General features: G+C 45.9%; 1 protein-coding gene across 2 annotated transcripts in view; it reads left to right on the plus strand.

Moving 5' to 3' along the window:
* DNAJC1 (DnaJ heat shock protein family (Hsp40) member C1) overlaps positions 1-15839 on the plus strand; it is a 114181-nt gene extending 98342 nt beyond the window's left edge. For both annotated transcript variants that reach the window (XM_066631196.1, XM_066631197.1), the window contains exons 10-12: positions 11297-11345; positions 13010-13497; positions 15200-15839. In XM_066631196.1, the coding sequence (XP_066487293.1) occupies positions 11297-11345; positions 13010-13497; positions 15200-15268 (606 nt within the window). In that variant the 3' untranslated portion in view covers positions 15269-15839. The remainder of the gene's footprint in view (positions 1-11296; positions 11346-13009; positions 13498-15199) is intronic.
* Positions 15840-18113: the final 2274 nt, after the last annotated feature.

The following is an 18113-nucleotide window of genomic DNA, read 5'->3' on the forward strand; positions in this document are numbered from 1 at the left end:
GCAAGAACCTCTGTAGCCAGAACACGTGCGTGGAGGTGGAGCACTCACTCACTCACTCACACACACACATAGGGGCAGGTGCCGTAGCAACAGAGGTGATTGCTTTAAAAGAGAAGAGGGGATTGCTTTAAAGAACCTAGGGAGTGTTTGCCGAATCCCCCCCCCACCAGATGGTGCAGGCTATCACAAAACCCTCCCACCAAGCAAAGCATGTGATTTACAGCCCAATCCTCTCCACACTTTCCTGGGAGTAAGCCCCATTGACTGGAATGGGGCTTGGAATTACTTCCAAGTAGAAATGCATAGGACTAGACTCTTAAAAGATCAGCATCCCATCTGTTAAAGAAGCTGGACAGCTGGCAACGGGGAGGCCTCAGGAGGTGGAGGCAAGAGGGGGAGGAGAGGGGATTGCTTAAAAAAACCCAGGGAGTGTTGCCGAATCTCCCCCCCCCCCCATGATGCAGGCTCTTGGGAAGCCTTGGAGAGACAGGTGACAGTGAGCAGAGAGCCAGACTACAAGTCCCAGAATGCTCCGTGTCAGAGGAGTTTCCATGATGGTGGTTGGGAGGGTTGCAGGAGCAGCAGCAGTGAAGAGGAGGAGGAGGAGAAGAACCTGCAGTGCTGTTGGGAGGCCGCCTGGGACACAGAGGCTTCCCAAGCAAGCTCACCATTCCAACTGTGAAAGAAGCAGGACAGCTGGCAACAGGAGGGCTGAGTACAGAGGGGAGGGAATTGAGAACAGCTGCCTTAGTTTCCTTCCAATCGGAAGTGTCAGGCTGCAGCCTATTTGCTCTATGGACTCTATATGGACTCAGCACAACACATTTTTTGTTAATCGCGCCGAGTCATGGAACGGAACTAATGCGGATAAATAGGCTGTACCTGTACTTCATACTAGAATGAATGTCTTGTGACTGCATGCTCCCCTCATGGGGGGGAGTAGCTCCACATAGAAAACTAACATGTCACTAAGAAGGCAAGCCTAAAGCACTGCTGTATGATTCTTGATTTTCTCCATATGGGAAATATTAAATATACAAAAATATTCAGTCATGCAATCACATGACTGCATGTATGGATGCATGGATGTGATTGCATGGATGCAGAGATCTCTTAGAATCTGAGATCTCTGTGATCTGCTGTTGATGTAGCTATAACTAATACCTGTCATAGCTCCTTGTGATTATGAATTTCTAGGTTAATTATGCATTGTGTGAAATATTTTCTTTAGTCTTTCCCAAAACTACTGTTAGTGTATATCAGGGGTGCTCACACTTTTTTGGCTCGAGAGCTACTTTGAAACCCAGCAAGGCCCGGAGATCTACCAGAGTTTTTTTTACAATGTTCGCGCTATCATAACATATAACATTTATGTGTACAATGTATGTTGGTGTACTTTGAGCCCCACTGAGTATAACAGGACTTACTCCTGAGTAGACATGCCTAGGATTAGGCTGTGAGGCTGCAATCCTAGCCACACTTACCTGGGAGTAAGCCCCATTGAGTTTCCTCCCAGAGGCACCTGAAGGGGGGGGTTGGCACTCCGCGATCTACTCATTTTGACTCGCGATCTACCGGTAGATCGCGATCCACCTATTGAGCACCCCTGGTGTATATGTAATAATGTCCTTATAGTCAGTTCAAGGTATTTAATAATCTGAAAATAATATCCCACAAATTTGTGCACCAAATTCAGTCAATTCTGATGGATGACCTAAATTTAAGCTTTGTAATGGATGTCTACTTTATAATTTCAATATTTTTATAAAGCTATATAATATCCCCAATTTGTCCTTTTTTTCCTTTACAACAAAAACACAAACACAAACCTAACCTCTTTAGTGTGTTGCAGAAAAGTTGTCCTTTTCTGTACCAAATCCATCTGAGATCTTTTTTTTTAAAATAAGGGTTTACCAGGACTGTACACATTTCAGTATTCTAAATATAGGTATCCCATAGAATTGTATAATTCTTCCCCTAAACAGTTTGGTTAAGTATTTTCCCTCATACATTTCTACTACTGCTGAAAATAAAAACCACTCAACTGTGTCTGACCAATACATTCTAGTATAGCACATCCACTGAATAGGAGTTACTGGAAGTAAAATGTATGACCATTGACTAAATTGATGTAGTGGCATAGGGATTGTGTGGCTCTGGGTGTTAGGAAAACCTGAAGCATGTTTCTTTCGCTGCCCAAATCCAGATTCCCAACCACCTCCACCACCAGGATACCCATGTTTCCCTTGCCTTTGTGAATGATTCCATCGGCTTTTGCAGTGCCATGGTAAATACAAGCATGCAATGGAAATCTTGACAAAATAGCCGTTCAGCTGCTTTGTCATAAAGCCCAAGTCAGCCTGAATCTGCTTAACCTACAACTTACTGTGTCAGTTTGATGGCACAAATCAGCTATGAGGTTCTAACCGTTTGAAGCAACTGCTTTAATGTGTAAGCCACTCCAACTCTTCAAAGCAAAACAGAATCTTCTCCAAATGGTCACAGCATCATGCGATCACATTTTTATTTGTAAGAGAAAAGATAATGCAACATTTATTAAATTACTTGCCTAGTTTGGGCTTGTGGTATTAATTAGATTTATTTTTGTTGAGCATTTTTGATTATGAAAGGGAAGCTGCCTTCAGTCCTCTTTTAATCAGCGTCCCTGCTAGCTGACCTGGTTACCTGGACCAGTGCTCCATGTCTGCCTCCACACATCTGTTCTTTGACCCATTTTACCTTGCTGAATTTGTAGCTTCAGGCTTAATTGCTCATTCCTGCTCTCTTTTGCTAGTAGAAGAAATAATTGAATGTTCTTCCCCAAACACTAGTGATGGGTGAGTTCCCCTGGTTCAATTAATTATTGGCTTATTCATTCTGAACTTTGTCGGGTTTGGGGGAGAGAGAGCGAGAGCACTTCAGTTTTTCCGTAAGTTCCCTTCCAATTGGCATGTTGGCACATGTGTGTATACTGTATCTCATTCATTACTGTCTGGAGTTTGTGTTGTTGCTTCTGTAGCCCATGTACTAAATTCATAGATGTCACTATTTGGTGAGTGTCAGTACAAGGATGGAAATGCACAGCAGAGCAGAATGGGGGAGTTTCTCATGCCATTTGAGTGGACTGCTTTTGTTGTTGTTGCTTAAATTGGGCAAGTCGGAGGCAAGGTCTGTTGATACTCTGTCTGAAACCAGGCAAGACTTGCACCTTGATGTCTAGAGGGAGACTCCTCTTCTTCTGTAATTCACAAATTGAATGGGCTCCCCCCCCAACCCATTAGGTCCTTTAAAGACATATCCCAGAGATTTTTAAAGGAGAAGATCCTAGCAATTTTCTGCTTGAAAAGGAACTTAATCTGATACAAAGGGTCCCTTAAAGCAGAACATCACAAGGATCTTCTGCTTTAAAAAAAAAATCTTTGGCTGGGGTATGTATGATGTCTTTGGCATCAGCAGCTCATTGGATTTAGTGTGAATGCAGAATAGATTTTTGTATAAGGATGGTACTAAATTTGCCAATTACTAAAGATTGAGCCTTCATTTAGTAATCCTGAATTAGGACTAGTGCTTTTACCTGTTGCCATGTCAAGCAAGCTTTCCTCGGTATTACCTGGAGTCCCTGGAGGCTGCTCCCTGTTGTGCCAGCCCATGACCCACTCCACTGGTCTCAGCATGCCTCCTGGATGCAACAGGAAGTGACAGAAACAAACCAGTTGTAGTTTCCAGTTTCATCTGGGAGGCATTCTGAGTCCCACAGAGGCCAACGGAGTGCGTCATAGGCTAGCGCGACCCAGAAGCATCCTCTGGGACTGCAGGTAAGGCTTTTGCAGACAAATATGAGCATTGGGTTGCGACCCACCTGTATTGGAATTGCGGAAGATATTATCGAGGAGATAGGGTATGGTGTCCACAGTGCCCCTTGCTCGAAGTAAATGCAGAGTAAAAACCCAGATGGTAGCTGGAGGGGTGCTGCACAGCTGCAGCCACTAGAGGCTAAAGTGAACCTGGGAGCATATAAACAGCACCTGGAGGAACTAGTGGTGTGGGTTGTAAAAGGAGTGCAGGTTGGAGGTAGGAGAGGAGACTGACTGGGCTTATTGACTTTGGAATCAGACCTTGGACTGTGACTTGGTGTATTGACTTTGGACTTTGACTTGGATACCCTGACTGATTTGACTGACTACCTGGAATCTGACCTCTGACTGTAACTCGGCTTATTGGCTCTGGACTCTGATTTGGCAACTCTCATTGATTGGACTGGTGTACTTGGAATCTGTGGACTGGGACTTGACTCTGACTTTCACTTGCTGCACTGGTGAGTTTCACAAGGGAAACTAATCAGCCTTAAGTGGGCACGAGGCCCAGTGGGGAGAAGCTTTGGCAAGACACCACCACACATTGGGTCATGACTGGCGGTTGGGGAAATGCTGCTTTACAGAGTACTGGCTCTCTCCATGTGCACTGAGGTCTTGTGCTCCAATAAACAGGAAGGGAGGAATATTTTCATCTCTTCCATTCCTGTCATGATAACTCAGATTAGTTATCCTCCCCTACTTGCTTTTCAAAAACATGGTATGATATATTTTGGAAGTAATGCTGCAAAAGTGTACTGATTTTAACACATGCATGTGGGGTGTGGGGAGCCCTGCGCGACCTTCGGCAGGGCTCCCCAGGTCAAGGAAGGTGACAGCGAAGCAATCGCGCCTGCTCCACTAAACCAGAAGAGGTGCGCAATCGCTTCACGTTCCCTTTTGACTGGGCTGCAGGGACTGGGGTGCACCCTCCAGTCCCTGCAGCAGCCGTCCCTGGCTGTGGGGAGCCGGGCGTGAGCGCCTGCAGGGCTTCCCGCGTCAGGGAAAGTGAGAGTGGGGCGATTGTGCTCCGCCTCGCTCCCTGCAGCCAGGGATGGCTGCTGAAGGGTGCACCCCAGTCCCTGCAGCCCAGTCTAAAGGGAACGTGGAGCGATCGCGCACCGCTTCCGGTTTAGTGGAGCAGGCGCGATTGCTTTGCTGTCACCTTCCTTGGCCTGGGGAGCCTTGCCGAAGGTCACTCAGGGCTCCCCACACCCCCAGGGGGCTGCAGGGGCTTGGGCAAGTGCATCAAGCCCTTGCAGCCGCCCTGCCTCCTCCCTGCCTCCTGGCTGCCCCCGCCCCTTAAGGGGAAAGGGACCAGGACCCTCAGGCTGGGGTGTCGTGACACTCCAGTTTGAATACCACTGCCTTATACTAACAGAATTTGAGAGGGTATTTCTACCAGTGAACTCAATCATGATAGCCCAGTAGTGGTTAATCTTTTATAACTGCACCCCATTCACCCTGGGTGACCAGGCACCATGCTAATTAAGTAAATGTGCTGATATCTGTCCACCTGTCTGTTGTTTTGCTGCCTACATGTGCCTTTTCCATGCAGGTGGCAAATCCCCATCAGCCTGCTCTTTAGGCATGAATTAGTGACCACAGAAGCCTGCAGAATCAGTTTACATCCTCTCAGGCAAGCAAATGATATTATTTCATGAGAATGAAATTGGAGAGCTCTTTGCTGTCAGTTCAGAGAACCTACAGTTAATAACCACATTTGAAGTCTGTTTTGAGTGTTCTGTTATAGGCTGTTTTTGTAATGTTAACTCTCTGACTTTTAAAAATGGTGGTCAGGATCCCCAAAGACCAGCTTGTGCTCCCACATGCATATGATTGGGGGCAGGAGAAGGCATCGGGTTCCCAAGGAGTTCTGCTTCCGCAGGGTCTTCCCAAGGGGTCTGGGACAACATCAGCCTGCAGCAAGGAATGCTCAAGAACACCCATGAAATGCAAATTACCCTGCATGGCACTGGGTTCTGACGTAGTTCTTATGTGGTCTCCCACGTTATCCAGGGCCCTTGAGCTGCGTTTCCAAACGTTGGCACTGTTTGATGCACTCAATCCTCATGCGAGTCAGAATTTGGGGAGAAAGAAGTAGCATCTAGAACTGTTTCAGAAGGCTCAAGACTATCTAAATCAGTGTTCTTTAACCCTGGGGTCGGGACCCTGATGTGGTCACACAGCCTCAGTTGTGGGGTCACGGCGACTTACGGGAATGAAAAAGGTTGAAGACCCCTGGACCAGAGCACCACCAGGTAAAGGTGGAGGTACCTTGTGTACCCCTTCAGATACCAGGCAAATGTGTTCAAGGCCTCCTCAGGTTCTTAACAATTGTGCCAAAGTAGCTTTTGCTATTGTCAGGCTTCAGGATAACCTTTTCTGTTCTCTCTCTAATAAGAATCTGTGGTTTCAGTGAATAGTGCTAGAACAGTATTATGGGGCAGGGGGGTGGGCAGCGACAAAGGCAGGATCCCAGGAGGGGTGGATCAATGGTGGGTTCACAGTCTTACCGTGGGATAGTGTGGCTTGCCAGCGCCTGAGCCAAGTATTGCGCTCCCTAAGCCATGGACCGTTGTAATTAAAATAAAATGTATTTAATATGAGTATACACAAATTTATTTAAAATCGCCTGGTTTAATTTGTGCAAATTTTTAAATAATGGTATTGAACTCTACATTGAAATCTCTCTCAGTTGACAGTATTGGGTCTTGAAGAGTGTGGAACTTGGGATGCTCTGGAAACCAAACTTGGCTGGGTCTCCCTGATAGATTGATGAAGACCCTGTTATTCTCCAACAAAGTCTCCCCTTCATCCACAAGTTTCCTTGGGACCCTGGCCACACTGGCCCAGAACTCACCAGCTTTAGAGTCCCACGTTGGCTCTCCCTCTTCCACCAGCCCTTCAGACTTGCAGTGCCCTCAGCACTGCCTGCATGTATCTCCCCTGGCGAGAGTCTTGTGTTCCCTTGGCTTTTCGCCACAGCCATGGAGGAAGCTTCTCCTTGTCCTCCTGTCGTCATCCCCATCGCCCTCCCCATTTGAGAAGCAGCAGCCCAGGAGGCAAGGAGAGCAGGAGGAAGGGCAGTTTGCGGGGGCCCCCAGAGGCTGCTATTCCAGCTTGAAGATGTCCTTGACCTATCAGCTGGGCTAAGTGGTGTCCATGCAAACACACGGCCTTTGCTTGCAGCCTCTGCGGACCAGGTACTGGCTCCAGACTCCAAGCTGCCTCTGCGTCTGAGGCAGGTGCATCGTGGCAAGGAAGGGCCAGGCTGGGGCTGTGCCCCATTAGAATGCAGGGGCACATTGAGCCAGGGCCTTGAGCCCCTAAGCCAGAGAGGGAGAGACCCTGCCCAAAAGAGAAACCTGCAAGTTTTGCATGTATGTTTTGTCATGTTCTCTCTACAAATACATAGATTTTATAATTACAATAGTCAACTTCAAAAATTGATGAACTTTTCAGTTTCCTTTGCGTGGCATATTTTTTGCAGTCTGACTTGGGGTCGATCAAGACTAGTGTGCATGCAGCCAGCAGTCCCTCATTGAGAAGTGAGTCCCTTTCACGGAGACTTAGTTTGCAAATTTACTTTAGAAGAACCTAGATCATATGATTCCATCTCCGAATTCCTTCCCCTCCCTTTTTTTGCAAATGGCATTGGACACACAGACATGCACAGTTGCGGTTGCATAAATAGAGCATTTTATTTAGCAAAACAGAGTCCACAAGTCTGGGAGAAAGAAATGTGTTTGTGCAAATTGTGCAAAGGCTAATGGCAGGCTGCAAGGAATAAAAATGACACAAGAGAAACGCAACAGTACATTCTCAGTGCACATTAGAATATGGGTCAACATACCCTAAAAAGAATATTGTCAGGTTGGTGAAAGAGTCATAATCTACAGCGAGATCAGCACATTTAAGATCATTGTAATAAATGTGCATGTAACTCTGTCTTGAACTTGCAGTTGTGGACTTTCAGCTAGTGGCTATCTGCCATGAGTCAAAAGAGCAACACTTTGGAATAGTATGACTGTCTGATGACAGAGCTTAACAGGGGTGGATAATACTATGTTTATGAACTTCCTAAATCAGCGTTTCTCAACATTTGTCCCCTGCTATACCACTTCACACAGTCCACCTATTGGAAGTACCACCTGAAGTAACTGGCAATAATATCATTGCCAGTTACTTCTGGATTAGGCAGCCAGACGCAACATGACAAACACTGGTAAGAAGCTCAGGGCAGATGAGAGGGCTTTTCTGAGCATGTGAAAAGCGCACACTGGAACTTTGCCTGGTGAGCCAACCCTCCTACTGCTACTTATCACATTGCATTGCTGGTCCTTCTGCTAAGCAGTGGGTGTCCCACATGTACCCCTGGACACCACCTCAAGTACTACTGGTGATACTCATACCACTGGTTGAGAAACATTGTCCTAGAGACATTGGCGCAGTTGGTAGATGAAATGATGAACTAGGTCAGGGGTCGGCAACCTTAAACACTCAAAGAGCCATTTGGACCCATTTTCCAGAGGAAAAAAAACCTCGGGAGCCACAAAACCCTTTTGACACCTAAAATGAAGATAACACTGCATATATAGGGTTTTTTTTTACCTTTATGCTCTTATAGGTCCCATTTTTATAAAGTAGCCCCCTCTTGTAGCTTTTAGTTAGTTTTGTCATACATTCTTGTCCTGTGTTTTCAGACACCTGGTCCTCTATGGTGTTTTGCCTGATTCCAAGGCCATTCTCTGTCTGGAGAATTATGCCCACTTTAAGCAAATTAGCTCCCCTTCTTTCCCCCAACAAATGACCCTGGTTCTGCCCTGCAGTCCTGCTGGACCCCACCTCCAGGGTAGCTCCCCTGTTCAACCTGCAGAGGTCCTCTCTCCTGCCAGCAGCCTCCCACCACTACAGCAGACCCTGGATCGTCAGCAGGTCTTGGGCACAGCAGCCGCACTTCAAACTCCAGTGTCTCTAGCAGTCCCTTAGTCACAAAGTCAGTCAGAGTATCCAGGGCAGAGTCCAAAGTCAATAAGCCAGGTCAGATTCCAAAGTCAACCTGCACTCCTACAACCCACAAACCCTTCCTGCCTCAGGTGCTCTTATATCCCTGAGGGCCCTATTGCGTTCAAGTGGCTGCAGCTGTGCAGCACACTCTGCTGGATGTCCAGGCCTTACCCTCAAAAGGGGCCACTGCTGACACCACATCTGCCTACTCACCAGATCTTCCTAGATACAAGTGGGGGGGAGGAGCAGATCTCTATACAGACCAGTGCAAAAACAGGGAGAAGGTTGGGGGGGGAGGGAAGATCTCTATATAGATATCACAGCAAGACCATTGCAAAACGCCTTGCACACAGAACCAACACATGGAAGTTGGGGGGGGGGATCTCCATACATACCAGTGCAAAAACGGGGAAAGGTAAGTCAGCCCCAGTAGAGTCAACAGGGCTTCATCCCAGGGATGCATGGACAGGAGTGCAGCCTGCGAGTGGCTCATCTCCCTGTCTACTCAGAAGTCAGCCCCAGTAGAGTCAAAGGGGCTCACTCCCAGGGGAGTATATATACACTGCATATATAGTTTGCGCTCCCCTCTTTTAGGTCACAGTTATATAATACACTTCCCTCTTCTAGGTCCCACTAAAAATCAGGTCCAGACCCACAGTTGGAGAACAACTGTTTTAAATTGTGCACAGGTGAACTGCTTGTGAAGGATACTGTCATTCTTTACTGTCATTTACTTCTGTAAATGCCTTTCCACACAATACTACCTCTGAACAAGACCACTTAGTAGTACTTAACACTGTTCACAAAGGTGCTCCTGAACAAACAAGCTAAGAGTTCAAAACTGCATAAAATAAAAGGCATACTAACAGTGATTACTTCCCAACCATGAAATATGCTTTGGTGCTACGTATACAGTATGTTACACATACAATATACAAACATATACAGAATACCATCTGGTGCAGGGGTCTCCAAACCCCTTTCAAGTTTCCAAGTGAAGGAAATGGGGCAGTGAGAGTGTGAGTGAGTGACCCGGGGGATGCTGAGTGGGGAGCTTGAAGGCTGTAATCCTGTGCACACTTTCCTGGGAGCAAGCACAATGGGACTTACTTCTGAGGAGACGCACACAGGATTGTGCTCTAAGCTTGGGAGGAGGGCAGAGCAGCTGCACTCAATTGCTTGCTTTTGCCTTGGCTCTGTGGGGTCAGAGCTGCTTGTGGGAAGGGGGGTCATCAGGGTGTTCAATGGGACTTACTTCTGAGGAGACAGGCACAGGCTCGGGCTGCGGCTCCGGCAGGAGGGAACGTGCAGGGGTGGGGGCTCGCTCTCGGCAGAGGAGCTGCTCCGCCCTCTCCAATGGGGCGCAGCTGCAGCCCGTGTGCTCAGGGTGTTCAATGGGACTTACTTCTGAGGAGACACGCACAGAATTGTGCCCTGAGCTTGGAAGGAGGACAGAGCAGCTGCACTCAATTGCTTGCTTTTGCCTTGGCTCCGTGGGGTCAGGTTCATTTACGCACCCTCCCCTACACGGGCAGGCGGCTGCTGCGGTGCGGGCTCTTTGTGCAGGAGCTGCTCCGCCAGCCATTCATGCCCTCTCCTATGGGGCACAGCCGCAGGAGGTGAGGGAGCTGCGCCTGTGCGTTCGGGCTGGTGAGCAGCAGCAGCTTCACGGGAGGGGCGTGCCCCTCCCCCCACGGCTTGGCCCCGCAGGGAGCCGCAGGAGAAGGCTGAAAGAGCCGCTTGCGGCTCCAGAATGGCAGGTTGACGACCCCAGAACTAGGTGGATACCTGGTGCTGATCCAGTATGACAACTCAAGACTTCTTAAAAATTTTTTGAAGGTCATAGTTTATGGATGGTATAAATAATTAGGATGTTGGAGATTGTAGATTTAGTTATTTACAGGGTGATCATGGGGAAGTCCAATTCTCTAGGTCAGTAGTTCTCAGACTGGTCGGTCATGACCCACCAGTTTGTGTAAAGGTTACCCATCTCTTTAAGGTGCAGGGGAAGGGGAGAGGCAGAGGCAGAGAAGTGATCCCCAGGATCGTGTCCCTATTGGGGCCGAAGGGGGAGTGCTTTCACTTACATTTAAGTAGGTAGGGCTGCAGGAGGTGCGAGGAGTCCTGTGCGGCCCTCTGCAGGGGTCCCTGGGGCTTGGAACATTCAGTAAAAACAGGTGCAAAGCACCTCCTGCAAAATGTTACTGCTCTTTCCCCTCCCCCGCAAAGACTTACTAAAACTCCCTCAAAGTTTGAGAACCACTGCTCTAGGAGTTAAAATAGAGACACATTAACAGTACTGGCTTGGATGGACTGTTGGTATTCTTTATTAAACTGGATTCCTTTCACCTTGGTCAGTTTTACTAGACATCTTTTTGACAAGTCTTTTAATGAATAATTATATACATATAGCAAATGTTTTTCCTTCCCAACAGGTTACCATGAAAGCCAAACAAGTTAAAGACTCGGTTACATGTGCTCCAGGTATGTTTTCAAGTCCTATGTTACTAGTTTCTTAAGATAACACAACTGACATGAGCAAATGTGTACTATAATATTACTTAGCATTTGTATAGCACTTTTTGAGTGAACAGTATGCTTCATGTGTATTATCTTGAACTTGTCCTTATAATAACCTTGTGAAGATGAGTAGTAGTAGCCCCATATTGTAGCTGGGGCTGAAAAGGAATGACTGGCCTAAGGCTGCCAAGGGAGAATTTATGGCAGAGGTGAAATTTAAACCTGGTGTTCTGATTTGCAGCTCAGTGTCTTATCTGCTACATTGCACATCCTGTAACCGAGTGATGTGCTGACCTTACAACTTGAATGGACTGCTGTATTTTTACTAGAATCCCTGTGACCCATTACAGTGGATCTACTGTAGCCACGGATTTGGAACCTGCAGATTTCATTATTTGTAGGTCCACGAACCTGCAGGTTTGGACCCACATGGACCCCCCTCCTCTGCCCTGGTTGCCTCTGAAGGGTGTTCTGGGGCGTGTGGAGGTTGTGCATGGCCTCCCCAGCCCTCAGAACACCTTTTAAGGCTTTCAGGAAGTCATCTGAAGGTCTTTTTAGGCCTTAAACCATCACTTCTGGTTTTTCAAAAAAACCAGAAGTGACCTTCTAAGGCTTTCTGAAGGGTTTTATCATCCGTGAGTCCACAGGGTCTTGGAACGGAATCCCCATGGATTACACAGGACGCGCTGTACTTAACTTTTAAAATGTGAAAAAAGAGTGCACAATCAGAGCAACTAATCTCTGTGTGGTGATTCTGGATATGCATTTGTGCTTAAGACCTTAAATCGCTTGCTTGATCTAATTTTGGTCCATCATTCCTTTCAAAAAATTTCAGCAACCAGTGTGGTGCTGAAGGGGAACAAAATCCTTGCATGCCGCTGCAGAATTGGGAATTTCAGGGAAAACCAGCTGTCACGCTGCATGGGCGCTGCTGGAAGTATAAAGCGGATAAGTGGCAGTAGCACTTGAAAGTCTCCCCTTCCTGGGAGCACAGAGCAAATTAAGAGGGGGGCTGGTGACAGCTAGAAGTAGATGTTTGGAGTTGCCTACTATCTGTACTGGCTACCTCTTCTCTAAGTGAATACAGGTAGAAAGGGGTTGAAAGCAGACAAGCCCTCATGGAGTGAATAATGTGAATCAGTCCTGAGTTGTTAGTGGTACAGAGAAACCTGAAAGCAAAAAGATGAATTAAAATAACTGAGCATGCCATTGACTACATGCTGTGACTGTGCATTTTCCCTCCATTCCAATGGGGGAATTGCAATTTTAAATGAATGGAGACTGTAGGGCAGCCTGCTTGATGGCATGTAGATTAACAATGGAATGAGAATACAATGGAAGATCTTTTAACATACCTTATTGATGCTGTTTCTGGATTACTTAAATCAGGTATAGCTACCATGGAAACAAAGAAACCAGTAAAGCAGTTTGATTTCTGAATCCATATCTCAGGATTCTTCCAGGGCTAAGTCAAGTACTTCATATTTTAGAACAATGATTGTTGAATAAAATACTGTAGTCATAAGCACAGTGTGACTACCAGTTGTAGCTTGGCAACTTGTTTCCCCTATGCCTTCCCCAGTATCCATTTAACCCATCACATATCAAAATGATATTGTTTCTAACAGGTATTGTCAGGCTCTCAGAGCTGAAAATGTTGGCCCAGAACACAAAATCCAACAAAGCTGCTGTTAATTTGTCAGATCATATAATCACACAGCGAGAAAGAGAGGAAGAAGAACAGGAGGAAGAAGTAAAGCACAGTGGTGACCTGGAACCAATGGAGATGGCAGCCACAGATCAAGGGGAGACAGCCTTGAGTGAAACCAGACACCGCAAACGGAAAACTACAACAAAGGCCCCTGAAAATACACTGCCAGTGATGAAAGAAACAGCTGAGGACAAGTGTAGAGGGAAACGTCAGAAGGACTTTGACACTGCAGAGCAAGAGGAGTATAGCGATGACGAAGCCAGAAAAAAGGAGAGATGTCGCAGTTCAGAAGACTTGTGGACTCAGAATCAACAGAAGCTTCTGGAACTCGCCTTACAGCAGTATCCAAAAGGAACAGCAGAACGCTGGGATAAGATTGCAAAATGTGTTCCAGGAAAAAGTAAGGTAATGCCAAGATTTTGTGCAGGATTAAAACGCACAGCTGCGGTTGGGTACAAGTCATCAGCCTAATGCTGAAGCAGAGGCTAATCTTTTTAAAGCTACCCAGTGTTTGGAAGTGACCTTGTTATATTCTTGCTATCATCAGAGTGTATTTTCAGTGCCAGGACAAAACCTGGAGGAAAGTAGTTTTGCATGCTGAAGAGGACTAATTGCCTGCATTTGTGACAGAGTGATAACCTGCTTTGCTCATATTTTCCTCCACCACCTGTTATTTCTGTGAAGGAACAATGAAAGTGCTTTAATGCTCACTAAGCAATTTAATATTCCACTTGGACTTGGGACACTTTGAAACTGCTTGCCAGATGAATGTTGTATACTTTGCAATACAGGAAACAAGCAGGCAGAGGACATGAAATTATAAAACTAAGAAGCATTGGCGGCGTTCCTGGTCCATCATGTAATTTGTCCATAGTTAGGCTCTAAAAGGGGTCAATCTTGTAAGAGGAGATGGAGCTGAAGTGCTTGAACAGCAGGGGACCTCTCTGTTGCACATGCCAGAAGTTCGGGGGAGGGGGGGCACGCTTGGACTTTCATAAAATATCACTGAGAACCAGGAGCACAATGTGACTGATATCTCTCAGAGAAATGCCTTCCTCCTTTCATTCTCAGGATAGCGCTTTAGGAGGTTTGGCTTGGTTTTGTGTGATGGTGCAGTAAAGTCCATATATTTGATTCAACAGGTATTGTTTGCACAGGATTAGTCCCTGGAATTGTGGTTTTGAGCAGAATTTTGCTACAACTCACCAAATCAGTGGTTCCCAAATTGTAGATCAGGACCCACCAGTTGGTTGCTTCCCAGTTTTTGGTGGGTTGCGAAACTGACAAGGAAAACGTATTGAGCCCTATAGAAAGTGAAACTGAGCCACACATGCGTGTTTACTTGTGAGTAGGTGACCGTGCCTCCGCTCTTATCAGAGCCTAGGCACAAAAAGGAACATTAGACCACCATAAATGTCCTGATCCGATGAACATGGAGCTCAACAAATGCTCCAGATGGAGCTCAACAAATGTATCCAGAACAAATGCTTCTAAAGCATTTAGAAATGCTTCTAAAAATAGAAGCTTGAGCAGCTGGTAAAATGAAACTTTTAAAAGTGTCATAAGGCTAGCAACCCCCCCCCCCATGGTTGTTTTTAAAAAAGGGTCCAGTGCTGAAAAGTTTGGGCCACTGCACCAAATAATTGCTTATTTTGGAGTTACAGAACTAACCTTATTTTAGACAAGCAGTCTCCAAAGGTGGGACTGCTGCATGCCGGAAAAATACTTACTGGCGTGATTGGAGTTTACCCTTCGACCAGGGAACCTGCTATTGTCATCTCTGGTCTCCCCCAAAGTTTATGCCGTGCAGCTGCATCTGCCCAGAAATCTGGGTGTAGAGCCTGCTGGAGTGGCAGAATGCAGAAGCCACTGGGCTGCGCGACCTTTGGGGGAGGTCAGAGTTGACAACAGCAGGCTCCCCCATAGAATGGTAAGTGCCATTCATGCACGGGAGGTGTTTGATTGGGTACCAGATCCGGCCTGCTGTCTGGGGTTTGGTGCCTGCTGTTCTAGATAGCCTACAGAAACATTAATCTTTGTCTCAAAACAGACATTCAGCTCTTCAATCCTCACATTTCTCTTTCTTTTCCCTTCTTCTCCCTTGCAGGAAGAATGTATGGCTAGATACAAGTTGCTGGTTGAACTCATACAAAAGAAAAAAATGGCAAAAAGCTGAATATCCTGAAGAATTTTGCTTTTACTTACCAGGATGAGATATTTTAAACACCATATGCAGTACCTTGTATTTTTGTACCTCAGTATGTGATGTGCCTTAGTTACAAAAATAAATAAATTTGATGCCTTCTTCCTTTAAAATTGTTCTAATAGTAAGAACATTTATTTTTGTACTGGAAAATTATTTTGACATACGCTGCTGTACAGTATGGAAATATCACTGAAAACCTTAACACATAAGAGAAGTATCATCCCTGAAGATAAGAAGTGTGCACATGCATGTTCTGTGCTACGCCCAGGTTAGCCAGACAAGTTTTTATTCAGTTTAACTTACCTTTTTGACACATGTATTCTGGCATGAATGAACTCAGACTTCATCCAGCCTCATGGGACTTCTGCAAAACCTACTGCTAAAAAAAAATTTGGGAGCAGCAAACTGGAGGCTGCTCCCTGGTTTTTGTTTGAAACCTGTCTGTGTGTGTCTAGTTATCCTATGACTACATATGTAATAGTGAATACTTTCAAGGGCTTGTTCACAGGTAAATGATGTATAAATCACATATGCTGAAGAATTTGTGCTTTTGTTACTAAATTATTTCAAATGCAAACTGGACTGTAGGGGTGTTCTAAGTTGGGGATCTACCAAAGTGTGTTTCTCAAATTTGATAGCTTAAGGCCATGTTCCAACATAAATTGGAAATTCAGGTCACTCTTATACCCCATATATACTGGTCCTGGGCCATTCCCTGATTGGAGTAACATAAGCCCCAAACAGTGACTCATACAGAGATAAGGGCAGACTTCTAAAGATGGGATATTTGCAGTAATGCAGTGAACTACAACCAGTGCCAAGGACATTGCATTAATTAGCTCAAGGATTTCAAGCAGTCTCTGTAAATTTGTGCCTTGGATCTATGTATCTTGATACACTAGTATGCCCAGTCCTAGCAATTGAGTAAAATATAGACAACCACAACTATACTGACAGCCACATCAGCGAGGTTTGCCAAGTCTGCTCAAGCTGCTACAAAAGATGAAAGTGTATTTTGGTATTTACAAAAACTAGGTATGAAAGTAAGATGACAAGACTCTAATTGCATCTCTTCTGACCCTATCAACAAACTTTAAAGTATGAGTTAACAGGATATGAATGTACATGAATCAGAGGGGAGAAGCTAGTAAGTCCACAGCTACAGAAATTTCTTGAAGCAGCTCACCATTCTCCTTTTCCATGAAAGTACCAAACCATAGTATGCATATTGTCACCAAACAGTGCTGCTTTTTAGTGTCTTAAATAAAATGGTACATGTTCCTGCATCAATGAGTGACCATTAGTACTAATGGCTATGTGTTTGTGACCTTCTTTGTTGAAAAGCAGTATATAAAGTGGTTTATAGGCAAAGACAAATAACCAAATGGTGCCCTGTCCCAAAAGGTCTCACAATATAAAAAGCCAGCAACAGCCACCAGAAAAGATACAGTGCTGGGGTGAAAAGGGACTTTCCCTCTGCTATAATATATATATAGAGGGGGGGGGGAGAAACGTTGAGACACAACTACTACGGTGGTCCAAGAATGCCTACTGCTCTGCATTAGGGCTATCATACAAACATACCCCTTATCAGCGTAAATAAGACTTTGGCATATTTTAGTATGCCATGGATTGTGGCCAGTGGGTACAAGTCATAAAATAGCTGTTTCTCTGGTTGTTCTGGGCTGGGTCAATGTTGGAAAGTTCTTCTTTCTAGTGCCACACAGGGTCACACGCATGTAAGCGCGGAAGCTTCCTTCTGGCACTAGAATGCCCCTTAATACCTATAGCAAAAGTTCCCAAAATATGTGGTGAAATGCCACAGGGCAGTGCAGCGCACTCATAGGGGCATCATGCAGCCTCTTCTTCCTGGCTTGCCAGGCTGAAATCTTGCACAGGTCTGAGCCGGGTGAGCCTAGAAGAAGAGCCTGCATGATGCCCCCTGTAAGTGCCGCAACAGAGGTATGTTTGGGAACCATTGACCTATAGTTTTGCCCTCCCTTCCTTATGGACGTAAGGGGAGCTTGACTGGATCTCCCTCCCCCTTGGTGGGAAAGACATGAACACTGTAGTGCTCAAAAGTAGTAAGCAGCAACAGCAGCATAGACTGAAAAGTGCATGGTGTGCTTTGCAACCAGTGAGGTAGCTATGCAGCTTTCTAGCTCCACGCACTCCATAAGTATCAGAATGGCACAGGGTGAATAGGTGAACCACCTTATGGGGCGCTAGAACCACCACTATATTCATTCCTAGAGAGAATGCCAGTCCATTTTCTTTTAGATCCTACCTCTCCCTGCATCAGGCAAGAGCAAGGGACCTTGCTGAGTCTGTGGGGATTATGGCTTTCAGGGCAGGGGCGGGGCTGTTTGACATCAATGATACTAAGGGAAAGAAACCCACTTCCTTATTAAATAATTTTTCTCCACTCTTGCCTTCAGCACAAGTAGTTAACAGAGGCCTCACCCACCTTCACTCCCCTTTGCGCTTAAGAACATAACAGCCCCACTGGATCAGGCCATAGGCCCATCTAGTCCAGCTTCCTGTATCTCACAGCAGCCCACCAAATGCCCCAGGGAGCACACCAGATAACAAGAGACCTGCATCCTAGTGCCCAAGCTTGCATCTGGCATTCTGACATAGCCCATTTCTAAAATCAGGAGGTTGCGCATACACATCATGGCTTGTATCCCGTAATGGATTTTTCCTCCAGAAACTTGTCCAATCCCCTTTTAAAGGCGTCCAGGCCAGATGCCATCACCACATCCTGTGGCAAAGAGTTCCACAGACCAACCACACGCTGAGTAAAGAAATATTT

This window comes from Tiliqua scincoides, chromosome 5, assembly GCF_035046505.1.
Source record: "Tiliqua scincoides isolate rTilSci1 chromosome 5, rTilSci1.hap2, whole genome shotgun sequence".
Classification (NCBI taxonomy): Eukaryota; Metazoa; Chordata; class Lepidosauria; order Squamata; family Scincidae; genus Tiliqua; species Tiliqua scincoides.